Source organism: Oncorhynchus mykiss, chromosome 8 (assembly GCF_013265735.2).
Source record: "Oncorhynchus mykiss isolate Arlee chromosome 8, USDA_OmykA_1.1, whole genome shotgun sequence".
Lineage (NCBI taxonomy): Eukaryota > Metazoa > Chordata > Actinopteri > Salmoniformes > Salmonidae > Oncorhynchus > Oncorhynchus mykiss.
Window position 1 is genome coordinate 60228389 of NC_048572.1, and position 14035 is coordinate 60242423.

Sequence of the window (14035 nt, forward strand, 5' to 3'; positions counted from 1 at the left end):
AACATTGGACCTTTAACTGACATTGGTCAGTTCCTGTGTGGTGATACTGATGGTTGGTCGGGTCTGATGGTTTGTTTATGTAGCAGGTTAGGAGAATTAACATAGCAAGTTAGGAGAATGAGGTGAAGGTAAGGTAAAGGGTTAGGCTTAGCTAAAATGCTCTCATAGTTGCAGCATTGGGTGGCAACAAATCTGCCCAATTAGCTTTTCTATTACACCCACTTGCGTTGATACGCCCCTTTATGTTAAAACACCTGTGTCCGGCAGCCATGTTGAGTTGCAGTTACCCATGACTTGATTATTTTCTACTGATAGCTATAGTGACAGTGATGCACTAACCTCATTTCTAGGTTATTACACACAGCGCATATAAGCCTGGCTTATCAACGATTCAAAGTTGGTCTATAATTTGATGACATGTCAATGCCACCAGGCTTTAGATATGAATTATGTACACTCTTTACATAGATAGTTGGCTGGAAATGTTACATCTAAAATATTATCTTTGTCCTATAATCAACATAAAGTTCACCAGCTTAATTTGAGTCACATGCAATGTTCTAATCATCCCAAACCCAGGGTTGTATTCATTTGTGCACAGTGTAGCAAAACATTTTGCATGGAAAAAACAAAAACAAGCTTTTCTTATTGGACCAATTCAAGTAGGTTCCTAGTGAACATGTCAAGTTGATCAAAATGCCTAAATCTGCACATTTATATTCAGCTGACATTCAGTGTTTCGCCTAAAGCAGACAATTTAAGGTCCACTTCTGCTACAAGGATCTACTATTACTCTGAGCATGAAGGACTGAACAAAATTTGGGCCCTTGCCTGAGTTTTTCCTCATCAGGTCACGTGGTCAGGAAAAACTCAGGGCCCAACCTATCAACCATAAATTGTATATATTGTTTTAGACATGACTGTAAATGATTTCTTGTAAAAAATACTTGAAATGAAAGACATATTTGATCATGCCTTAGAAGAACAAGAACTCCTAGGTAACTGTATCCAGCTGATGTCATCATGGGTTAGTGATAGTGACAGAGATACAGTAAGGAGTTTGTGAGATATGAAATGATACCCCCACACCACTATACTTAAACTGCCAGTAAATATTTATTTAGCCATTTGGTATGCCTTCCAAATATTCAGGAAATCGAATCAAGTTAACCATAATATTATCTTTATTACACATCTTAATGAAAGATCCTAGTATGGAATTTTCAATCAAGCATAACAGGATTAGTTGACTAGTGTCTCAGAGATACCAAAAAACACCCCCCGACACCCGTCTACATTCAAAATATGAGGGACAATGTCAAAATTTGATGCTGACAACTGTTGCAGGTTTACATATGAAAAATGTGAGAGCCTGGTTTCATGCCAAATGTTGCATTCAACTAAATAGAAAGTGTTACAATCATTATCACATTTCCATTTGATCTGATTTGATCTGCCAAATCTGATTGAAGAAAACAAAGAGAATAGAGAGCCAAATATTATATGGTCAAACGTCACTTTAAAAATACACATTTGTCCACATGTCTTGGAGGAAGAGATACTTCCAGTGGAATAGGGTCAGATCTGTTTTCTCTAATGCCTGGCCTCAGGAGAGCACATACAAAATGTTGTATCCTATCTGAGTGGCCTGTGTTAGGATCATTTAGGCAGCAGCTCATTCCCCCTGCCTGCCCCCTGGGCTCTCAGCCACTGACTGGAGCATGTGTTATCTGTTCCTTATGAGACACAATGAGGACTTGGATTTTCTCTTATGCCAACACAATGCTGAAATCTTATATTAAACTCAACCTGAACTGAGGTGAAAAGAGGTCACATCACTGGCTTGTGTTCCAAATGGAACCCTATTTCCTACAAAGTGCACTATATAGGAATAGGGTGCCATTTGGGACGCAGACCATGTTTCATCTAACCCTGTCCCTCCGTTTCCATCCCAAAGTTGGGATGTATCCTTAAATCCTAAAGTTATTCCACATGACACGGCGTGACAGAGGCATGAGTATAGTCAATGTTAAACCCAGTGTGGTTTTCTCCCACCCATGAGGATTATTTTAGCTGTAGCCTATATCTGTGTCCTAAATGTAGGGTCCTATTCTCTATAGGCACTGGTCAAAAGTAGTGCAGGAAATAGGGATTCCAATTGGGACACAGGTCATAGCTCAAGCAGGTGCATGCCTCTAGATACTGCCCAAAGAAAACATTTGAAAAAGGGCTGCATGAGATGGTTCTCAAGATCACATTAGGAGTTAAGGTTCTGTGTGTGGTAAACAAATGTTTACAAAATGTAGAGATGCACAAACATGACAGCAGGTTGATCCACTGAATGGTAACAGTTACATTGCTGGAATTTCAATTTTTTTCATTTTTAATCAAAACAGTTTGTGTGTTAAAGTGCTAAATCATGTTTTGTACTCTGCCCACCACCAAGGCTATATTCCTCTTACACAATATACATGTAGGGAACTTAACACCAGCAGCAATGTGTCTCGGAGAATCCTAAAAGGATGGTATTAATTATACTGTACCTTTTTACAGTAATAAACCTGTTCATGTGATATGAACAGAGGACATTTACCACTGGTGACATTATTTAACATAGTGTAGTGAATGAGTCTGTAAAAAATATATATTTAGAATTTTCCCAAATTCATTCCTTTATCTTAAGGCCTTCTAAGAACAGATTTTGTATCAGACAAACAATGAAAGTACACCTTGTTACTACCAGGATGCTCCCGAATTGCACTCTATTCCTATATAGTGCTCTACGTTTGACCATTTGACCAGAGTGAAGCGTCAAAAGTAGTGCTTAAATAGGTCATAGGATGCCATTTGGGACTCATAATCTCAAGTAGCTGTGGGGCAGAGGCTAAAAAACACATAGAGGCAGTGAGGTGAAAGGCTATCTGGAAGAAGGGATCCCAAAGGGCTCGACACAATCCCCCAGACACAGCATTGGAATCATAGATAAAGGAGGTTACAGTATCAAACTGATCCCCTCGAGGAGGCTTATAGTTCAAATCGACCCCGCCTTAGAAATACAAGGACACAAACAACCTGAACCTGCATCTCTCCTCTCCATACAGCTGGAACTGAAACAAATATGACAGCCACAATTAGCAAGATATTGATATGGTATTGTTGCATCCCTGTGTACAACGTGTGCCATAAGTTGGAATCATAATTGGAATATTATTTATGATAATCATCCTTCTGGGGACCACAATGGTATGTGACTGGCAGGGATTAAACACCAGTTAATTAAAAGTAAACTTGAAATGGTATTTATTGGTAGGATTATGCAAAATAGGTATTATGATACAAATGACCGGAGTTTGTGGATTGCCGTGAACTGCCTTCTAACATGCGTCCACTGAAAAGCCATTGCTTCAGCAACCTTCATGGCTGTGGGTTTCAAAGCTGCGGATAATGATAGCAGGTAAATGTTCTACCATTAGGATAATGACTGTTTGGAATGCATCATCATTCAGGCAGAAAAGCAAATATGATTGCCATATGAGTTTCCATGTAAGGAATTTGACTGGAAGAGGGGCTATACACGCTGAAACACTAGGCTACTACTAATGAAAACAGTTGCCTTCTTATATTTCATGAGTTAATTGAATAGATGGATGGTCACTTGATTGTACTGAGAGAAATAAATCAGTCTTGACTCTTTTGACATTTCAGGCAAATAAAGACAATACGCTACATTTGCGCTCCCCGGAAGGAAGACATGCACAATTGCGCACATTCCATTCCCAAAGACAGCATACACGTGTTGCCTTCTTGTGCGTAAAAGTCTTTGTTGTCTGTTGGTGTCTTTGCATGTTGTTTGTTTTCAATCGGGGAAGAAAGCATGCATCACTTTGCATACCGCGGTTAGTCCCCATGGGGCGTGTGGTGGTTCTCCTCTCCAGTCTAAATGATGTCACTTTCTAAAAAGGCTGTCAGCAAGAATGTAGGTGGCACCCAAACACAGTAGCAGGGAGATTCCCGCAGTAAAGCTCACACACTGTCACCAAGGCGCTTCAGTGAAATAGTCCTGCACTTTACTTGGATAGTCTCTGCTTGTCATTTCACCGGTTATCAACCAGGGGAAGGCATTCCAGGAAGACTGTAGGAGTCTCTTCGTGTGCCTCATGGCTGCGGTACTTGGAAACAGCACCCGAACTACGGGAACTTCAGATTGTGAGCTGAGAAGCCACTTCAGAAGGAGAAAGAGGAGGAGGTCGACAAGAAAAGGTCAGTAGACAACTTGTTGTGGTCAAATGACGAGTTGTCACCATGAGTTAAATGTGGACAGAAGGTCACAGAATGTACCCTTCATTGAGATGATTTAAGTTTGCCTTGAGGGTTACTTTGTAAGATAAAATCACAAAGCCTGAAATAAACGCAGGAATACTTTGTCACTGCATCGTTATTGGGAAATATCTTTACTTTATTTTGTGTAAGGTTTGCCAGTGGTCATAAAATGTAGCCTACATTATTACAAATATGATCATACCACACTGTAAAACCAAGTACCTGTGCAGCACATGCTCAACTCATTTCTGCAAGGAGTGAAGTGATACAATTGTTTATTAATTGATCTCCTCATATTGGAGGCAACAGAGAAAATGCACTGTGTTGAATTTTGATTCTCATATTATTGAACTGTAAGTGCCTTTGGTCCTGAATTGATTCGTAAGGATATTATAAAATAGGCTTACTCCAATCAATGGAATGCTTTGACCAATAATTTAAATGGCTTTTGATAGTTCCCTCCCTCTATCTCCTGTTATTTAAATTCACTCTCATTATCATGAAAGCCCTGACAATAATTTATATTGTCCTCTTGGCAACAGGTCAACATTTTAGGATTACACTGCACTGCCATTGTTCTTGACACACTAATCCTCGGAAAATGCTGCAGATTATTTCATGAGGGGCTTTGTATTAAAACCTATGCTTATTCAAAGTGCCTAAACCTTTTCCATTCTATGTACGACCTATTGGCCTTTTGCTGCTCAATGTGAGAGTGTATAACGTTACAGTGAATGCATTGCATGTGCCCCAAATGCTAGCCGATTCCCATTAGTGCACTGCGTTTAGTGCAGACTTGGTTTCAAAATAATCAGTGGCCTTCTTTTGAGGAGGTTTGTTGTAATGATTTAACTAAAAGGTTATTTTGAATTGATATATTGACAGAAGAGTTGTATATTTCTCTTTTGAATGTGGGATGTGGTAAACATTTGAGTAGGCTATAGAAACATTCAAATGATGAGACAAATATATGAACTTGGAACATTTCTTGGATATCATGAAAGTTTTCTTTAAACACAATAATGTTTTGATCATTAACAGAATACATTTGGTAAATTACTGGAAAAAAAAAAATCTTTATTTTTACTATTTTCTACATTGTAGAATAATAGTCAAGACCTCAAAACTATATGAAATAACACATATTGAATCATGTAGTAACCAAAAAAGTGTTAAACAAATATATTTTAGATTATTCAAAGTAGCCAACCTTTGTCTTGATAACATCTTTGCACACTCTTGGCATTCTCTCAACCAGCTTCATGAGGAATGCTTTTCCAACCGTCTTGAAGGAGTTCCCACATATGCTGAGCACTTGTTGGCTGCTTTTCATTCACTCCTTCTCTCTCTTCACTCCTCAACTCATCCCAAACCATCTCAATTGGGTTGATTGTGGAGGCCAGGTCCTCTGATGCAGCACACCATTACTCTCCTTCTTGGTCAAATAGCCCTTACACAGCCTGGAGGTGCGTTTTGGGTCGTTGTCCTGTTGAAAAACAAATGATAGTCCCACTAAGTGCAAACCAGATGGGATGGGTACAGGTTAGAGGTCATTTGTACATGAACAGTCGTGGCCAAAAGTTTTGAGAATAACACAAATATTAATTTTCCCAAAGTCTGCTACATCAGTTTGTATGATGGTAATTTGCATATACTCCAGAATGTTATGAAGAGTGATCAGATGAATTGCAATTAATTGCAAAGTCCCTCTTTGCCATGCAAATGAACGGAATCCCCCAAAAACATTTCCACTGCATTTCAGCCCTGTCACAAAAGGACCAGCTGACATCATGTCAGTGATTCTCTAGTTAACACAGGTGTGAGTGTTGACGAGGACAAGACTGGAGATCACTCTGTCATGCTGATTGAGTTTGAATAACAGTCTGGAAGCTTCAAAAGGAGGGTGGTGCTTGGAATCATTGTTCTTCCTCTGTCAAATATGGTTGGTTACCTGCAAGGAAACACGTGCTGTAATCATTGCTTTTCACAAAAAGGGCTACACAGGCAAGGATATTGCTGCCAGTAAGATTGCACATAATTCAACCATTTTTCAGATTATCAAGAACTTCAAGGAGAGCGGTTCAATTGTTGTGAAGAAGGCTTCAGGGCGCCCAATAAAGTCCAGCAAGCGCCAGGACCGTCTCCTAAAGTTGATTCAGCTGCGGGATTGGGGCACCACCAGTACAGAGCTTGCTCAGGAATGGCAGCAGGCAGGTGTGAGTGCATCTGCACGCACAGTGAGGCGAAGACTTTTGGAGGATGGCCTGGTGTCAAGAAGGGCAGCAAAGAAGCCACTTCTCTCCAGGAAAAACATCAGGGACAGACTTATATTCTGCAAAAGGTATAGGGATTGGACTGCTGAGGACTGGGGTAAAGTCATTTTCTCTGATGGATCCCCTTTCCGATTGTTTGGGGCATCCGGAAAAAAGCTTGTCCGGAGAAGACAAGGTGAGCGCTACCATCAGTCCTGTGTCATGCCAACAGTAAAGCATCCGGAGACAATTCATGTGTGGGTTTGCTTCTCAGCCAAGGGAGTGGGCTCACTCCCAATTTTGCCTAAGAACACAGCCATGAATAAAGAATGGTACCAACACATCCTCCGAGAGCAACTTCTCCCAACCATCACAGAACAGTTTGGTGACGAACAATGCCTTTTCCAGCATGATGGAGCACCTTGCCATAAGGCAATGCTCAGCATTTAACACCATAGTACCCTCCAAACTTGTCATCAAGCTCGAGACCCTGGGTCTCGACCCCGCCCTGTGCAACTGGGTACTGGACTTCCTGACGGGCCGCCCCCAGGCGGTGAGGGTAGGTAACAACATCTCCACCCCGCTGATCCTCAACACTGGGGCCCCACAAGGGTGCGTTCTGAGCCCTCTCCTGTACTCCCTGTTCACCCACGACTGCGTGGCCACGCACACCTCCAACTCAATCATCAAGTTTGCGGACGACACAACAGTGGTAGGCTTGATTACCAACAACGACGAGACGGCCTACAGGGAGGAAGTGAGGGCCCTCGGAGTGTGGTGTCAGGAAAATAACCTCACACTCAACGTCAACAAAACTAAGGAGATGATTGTGGACTTCAGGAAACAGCAGAGGGAACACCCCCCTATCCACATCGATGGGACAGTAGTGGAGAGGGTAGTAAGTGTTAAGTTCCTCGGCGTACACATCACAGACAAACCTCAGGAGGCTGAAGAAATTTGGCTTGTCACCAAAAGCACTCACAAACTTCTACAGATGCACAATCGAGAGCATCCTGTCGGGCTGTATCACCGCCTGGTACGGCACCTGCTCCGCCCACAACCGTAAGGCTCTCCAGAGGGTAGTGAGGTCTGCACAACGCATCACCGGGGGCAAACTACCTGCTCTCCAGGACACCTACACCACCCGATGTCACAGGAAGGCCATAAAGATCATCAAGGACAACAACCACCTGAGCCACTGCCTGTTCACCCCGCTATCATCCAGAAGGCGAGGTCAGTACAGGTGCATCAAAGCTTGGACCGAGAGACTGAAAAACAGCTTCTATCTCAAGGCCATCAGACTGTTAAACAGCCATCGCTAACATTGAGTGGCTGCTGCCAACACACTGACTCAACTCCAGCCACTTTAATAATGGGAATTGATGGGAATTGATGTAAAATATATCACTAGCCACTTTAAACAATGCTACTTAATATAATGTTTACATACCCTACATTATTCATCTCATATGTATATGTATATACTGTACTCTATATCATCTACTGCATCTTTATGTAATACATGTATCACTAGCCACTTTAAACTATGCCACTTTGTTTACATACCCACTCATATGTATATACTGTTCTCGATACCATCTACTGCATCTTGCCTATGCCGCTCTGTACCATCACTCATTCATATATCTTTATGTACATATTCTTTATCCCTTTACACTTGTGTGTATAAGGTAGTAGTTTTGGAATTGTTAGTTAGATTACTCGTTGGTTATTACTGCATTGTCATGTGAGAAATAACATTTGATTTGATTTGATTTGAAAGTGATAACTAAGTGACTCGGGGAAAAAAACATAAATATTTTTGGTCCATGGCCAGGAAACTCCCCAGACCTTAATCCCATTGAGAACTTGTGGTCAATCCTCAAGAGGTGGGGTGGACAAACAGAAACCCACAAATTCTGACAAACTCCAAGCATTGATTATGCAAGAATGGGCTGCCATCAGTCAGGATGTGGCCCAGAAGTTAATTGACAGAATGCCAGTGCGGATTGCAGAGGTCTTGAATAAGAAGGGTCAACACTGCAAATGTTGTCTCTTTGCATCAACTTCATGTAATTGTCAATAAAAGCCTTTGACACTTGTGAAATGCTTGTAATTATACTTCAGTATTCCATAGTAACATCTGACAAAAATATCTAAAGACACTGAGGCAGCAGAATTTGTGAATATTAATATTTGTGTCATTCTCTAAACTTTTGGCCATGACTGTAGGTAGGGGTGAAGTGACTATGGATAGATAATAAACAGTGAGTAACAGCAGTGTACAAAACAAATGGCGGGGGTGGGGGTGGACATTTGATTAATTGTTCAGCAGTCTTATGGCTTGGGGGTAGAAACTGTTAAAGGGCCTTTTAGTCCTAGATTTGGCGCTCCGGTACCTCTTGCCGTGCGGAAGTAGAGAAAACAGTCTGAATTGGGTGACTGGAGTCTCTGACAATTTTATGGGCTTTCCTCTGACACTGCCTATGATATAGGTCCTGGATTACAATGGGAAGCTTGGCCCCAGTGATGTACTGGGCCGTACGCACTATCCTCTGTAGTGCCTTATGGTTAGATGCCGAGCAGTTGCCATACCAGGTGGTGATGCAACCGGTCAGGATGCTCTTGATGGTGCAGCTGTATAACTTTTTGAGGATCTGGGGACCCATGTAAAAAAAATTCAGTCTCCTGAGGGGGAAAGGTTTTGTCATGCCCTCTTCACGACTGTCTTGGTGTGTTTTGGACCATGATAGTTTGTTGGTGATGTGGACACCAAGGAACTTGAAACTCTCGACCCGCTCCACTACAGCCCCGATGATGTTAATGGGGGGGGGGGGGGCCTGTTCGGCCAGCCTTTTCCTGTAGTCCACGATCAGCTCCTTTGTCTTGCTCACATTGAGGGAGAGGTTGTTGTCCTGGCACCACACTGCCAGTTCTCTCCCTACAGGCTGTCTCATCGTTGTCGGTGATCAGTCCTACCACTGTTGTGTCGTCAGCAAACTTAATAATGGTGTTGGAGTCGTGTTTGGCCACGCAGTCGTGGGTGAACAGGGAGTACAGGAGTGGACTAAGTACACACCCCTGGGGGGCCCCAGTGTTGAGGATCAGGGTGGCAGACGTGTTGTTGCCTACCCTTACCACCTGGGGCGGCCCGTCAGGAAGTGCAGGATCCAGTTGCAGAGGGAGATATTTAGTCCCAGGGTGAACAACATTCTCACATAGGTGTTCCTTTTGTCCAAGTGGGAAAGGGCAGTGTGGAGTGCGATTGAGATTGCGTCATCTGTGAATCTGTTGAGGTGGTATGCGAATTGGAGTGGGTATCCAGGAGGATGCGGGTAATGTGAGCCATGACCAGCTTTTCAAAGCACTTCATGGCTACCGACGTGAGTGCTACAGGGCAATCAATCATTTAAGCAGGTTACCTTCGCTTCCTTGGGCACAGGGACTATGGTGGTCTGTTTGAAACATACATTACAGACTCAGTCAGGAAGAGGTTGAAAATGTCAGTGAAGACACTTGTCAGATGGTCTGTGCATGCTTTGAGTACACGTCCTGGTAATCCATCTGGCCCCGCGGCTTTGTGAATATTAACCTGTTTAAAGGTCTTGCTCACATCGGCTACCGAGAGCGTTATCACACTGTCATCCAGAACAGCTGGTGCTCTCATGCATGCCTCAGTGTTGCTTGCCTTGAAGCGAGCATAAAAAGACATTTAGCACGTTGGTAGGCTCACATCCCTGGGCAGCTCATGTCTGGGATCCCTTTGTAGTACGTAGTAGTTTTAGAGCCGGTGTAGTAGGATTCAATCTTAATCCTGTATTGACACTTTGCTTGTTTGATGGTTCGTCTGATGGCATAGCGGGATTTCTTATAGGCATCCGGATTAGTGTCCCGCTCCTTGAAAGCGGCAGCTCTAGGCTTTAGCTTGATACGGATGTTGCCTGTAATCCATGGCTTCTGGTTGGGATATGTACGTACAGTCCCTGTGGCGGCGACGTTGTTGATGCACTTATTGATGAAGCCGATGACTGAGGTGGTGCACTCCTCAATGCCATTGGATGAATCCCAGAACATATTCCAGTCTGTGCTAGCAAAACAGTCCTGTAGCGTATCATCCTCGCCATCTGACCACGTCCGTATTGAGCGAGTCACTGGTGCTTCCTGCTGTAGTTTAGCTTGTAAGCAGAATTCAGGTACTACTCTGTGTTTCACAAAGACAGACCAAAGTACAGATTTCCACCAGTCATACAGTTGAAGTCAGAAGTTTACAGTTAGGTTGGAGTCATTAAAACTTGTTTTTCAACCACTCCACAAATTTCTTGTTAACAAACTATAGTTTTGGCAAGTCGGTTAGGACATCCACTTTGTGCATGATACAAGTAATTTTTCCAACAATTGTTTACAGACAGATTATTTCACAGTTCCAGTGGGTCAGAAGTTTACATACACTAAGTTGACTGTGCCTTTAAACAGCGTGGAAAATTCCAGAAAATGACGTCATGGCATTAGAAGCTTCTGAAATGGCTAAATGACATAATTTGAGTCAATTGGAGGTGTACCTGTGGATGTGTTTCAAGGCCTACCTTCAAACTCAGTGCCTCTTTGCTTGACATCATGGGAAAACGCAGCCGTCATACCGCTCAGGATGGAGACGCCTTCTGTCTCCTAGAGATGAACGTACGTTGGTGAGAAAAGTGCAAATCATTCCCAGAACAACAGCAAAGTACCTTGTGAAGATGGTGGAGGAAACAGGTACAAAAGTATCTATATCCACAGTAAAACGTGTCCTATATCAACATAACCTGAAAGGCCGCTCAGCAAGGAAGAAGCCACTGCTCCAAAACCGCCATAAAAAAGCCAAACTACAGTTTGCAACTGCACATGGGGATAAATATTGTAATTTTTTAGAAATGTCCTCTGGTCTGATAAAACAAAAATAGAACTGTTTGGCCATAGTAACCATCGTTATGTTTGGAGGAAAAAGGGGGATGCTTGCAAGCTGAAGAACACCATCCCAACTGTGAAGCACGGGGGTGGCAGCATCATGTTGTGGGGGTCTTTTGCTGCAGGAGGGACTGGTGCACTTCACAAAGTAGATGGCATCATGAGGATGATGTGGATATATTGAAGAAACATCGTCAGACATCAGTTAAAGCATGGTCGCAAATGGGTCTTCCAAATAGAAAATTACACCACACATACTTCCAAAGTTGTGGCAAAATGGCTTGGACAACAAAGTCAAGGTATTGGAGTGGCCATCACAAATCCCTGACCTCAATCCTATAGAAACTTTGTGGGAAGAACTGAAAAAGTGTGTGCGAGCAAGGAGCCCTACAAACCTGACGCAGTTACACCAGCTCTGTCAGGAGGAATGGGCCACAATTCACCCAACTTATTGTGGGAAGCTTGTGGAAGGCTACCCAAAACATTTGACCCAAGTTAAACAATTTAAAGGCAATGCTACCAAATACTAATTGAGTGTATGTAAACTTCTGACCCACTGGGAATGTTATGAAAGAAATAAAAGCTGAAATAAATCATTCACTCTACTATTATTCTGAAATTTCACATTCTTAAAATAAAGTGGTGATCCTATCTGACCTAAGACAGGGAATTTATACTATGATTAAATGTCAGGAATTGTGAAAAACTGACTTTAAATGTATTTGGCTAAGGTGTATGTAAACTTCTGACTTCAACTGTATGTCCATTGCTCATGTTTCTTGGCCCAAGCAAGTATCTTCTTGTTATTAGTGTCCTTTAGTAGTGGTTTCTTTGCAGGAATTCGACCACGAAGGCCTGATTCACGCAGTCTCCTCTGAACAGTTGATGTTTAGATGTGTCTGTTACTTGAAATCTGTGAAACATTTATTTGGGCTGCAATTTGAGGCTGGTAACTCCAATGAACTTATCCTCTGCAGCAGAGGTAACTCTGGGTCATCCTTTCCTGTGGCGGTCCTTATGAGAGACAGTTTCATCATAGCGCTTGATGGTATTTGCTACTGCACTTGAAGAAACTTTCAAAGTTCTTAAATGTTCTGCATTGACTGACCTTCATGTCTTAAAGTAATGATGGACTGTCGTTTCTCTTTGCTTATTTGAGCTGTTCTTACCATAATATGGACTTGGTCTTTTACCAAATAGGGCTATTTTCTGTATACCTCCCCTATCTTGTCACAACACAACTGATTGGCTCAAATGCATTAAGAAAGAAAGAAATTCCAGAAATGAAGCTGGTTGAGAGAATGCCGAGAATGTGCAAAGCTGTCATCAAGGCAAAGAGTAGTTACGTTGAAGAATCTCAAATATAAATTATATTTGTATTTGTTTTAACACCTTTGTGGTTGCTACAGGATTACATATGCGTTTTGTCATAGTTTTGATGTCTTCACTACTATTCTACAATGTAGAAAATAGTCAAATTAAAGAATAACACTGGAATGAATAGATGGGTCGAAACTTTTGACTGGTGCTTTACCTTGTGCAGAGACTAGTGGACTTTTCAGTACAGTATACTGTAATTGGTTATTTGGGAAAGTTGTGCAATGTTGTCCTTTATTCAGGACAGATTAACATGATGAACCAACATGGAACAACAGCTGTTGTTGACCATTTCTGTCATCTGTTGTTTTCAACAAAACGTATTATGATGATCTGTATCCATATTTGTTGATTTGATTGTTATTTTGATATAAAGTTACATTACAGATGTAGGATCTTAATTTGACAGAAAATGCAAAATAATCATGCAGCAACAGGTTTTGAACATTTAGTCCATATTGTTGCTTGATCAGTGGTTAGGCTATTAGCTGGCCAAAATGTAGGCTACATTAAATGTGCAATACTGTTAATATAACCGTGTGTTAGTGTGGGTTTTCAGTAAATTACAAAGCTCATCTGCATTTCCAACAGTGCAGGAGAATTCTCAGCAGCAAAAGAGTGATCAAATTAAGATCCTACATTTGTATAACAAACATACAACCATTGCTAGAGCAAGTCAACGTGCAATTTTACTTCGGCATTATTCACAGATTTGTAGCATGTATAGCGAGTGCCTCAGGTCTAGACAGACAGGAAGAAAAAGGCTTATATTAATGCAATGTAGAAACGCCAGGTCTGCATATATCTTTGTTGGTTGTTAAGTTGCATTGAAACCAGACATGACAGCAGTCAACTAGACAGCATTTTGTTAAAGACTGATGGCCAGACAGACAGACTGCCTGATCTGTCTATGGATCAGCATTAGGGAATGTTTTAATCTCATTTAATGTGTCAGGGAAACTAGTCAACTTTAAATCCACATTGACACAAATCCACAATTATTACAGTCCACTGCACAGTAACACTGTCGAGAGACGATAACTGAAACTATGACACTTATTGTATTTAATGTTGTAGTATTCATGAACCATAGGCTGTAGTGAAGAAACCCAGAACAATATCTTCAATATGTTCAGGGAGTA

At 41.8% G+C, this 14035-nt stretch overlaps 1 protein-coding gene across 1 annotated transcript in view; it reads left to right on the forward strand.

The window, feature by feature from the left end:
- The first annotated feature begins 3922 nt into the window (after positions 1-3922).
- The window catches only part of LOC110530256 (double-stranded RNA-specific editase B2), a 36353-nt gene continuing 26240 nt past the window's right edge, over positions 3923-14035 (forward strand). The window contains exon 1 of the mRNA XM_036985836.1: positions 3923-4260. Within this exon, the coding sequence (XP_036841731.1) occupies positions 4158-4260 (103 nt within the window). The 5' untranslated portion in view covers positions 3923-4157. The remainder of the gene's footprint in view (positions 4261-14035) is intronic.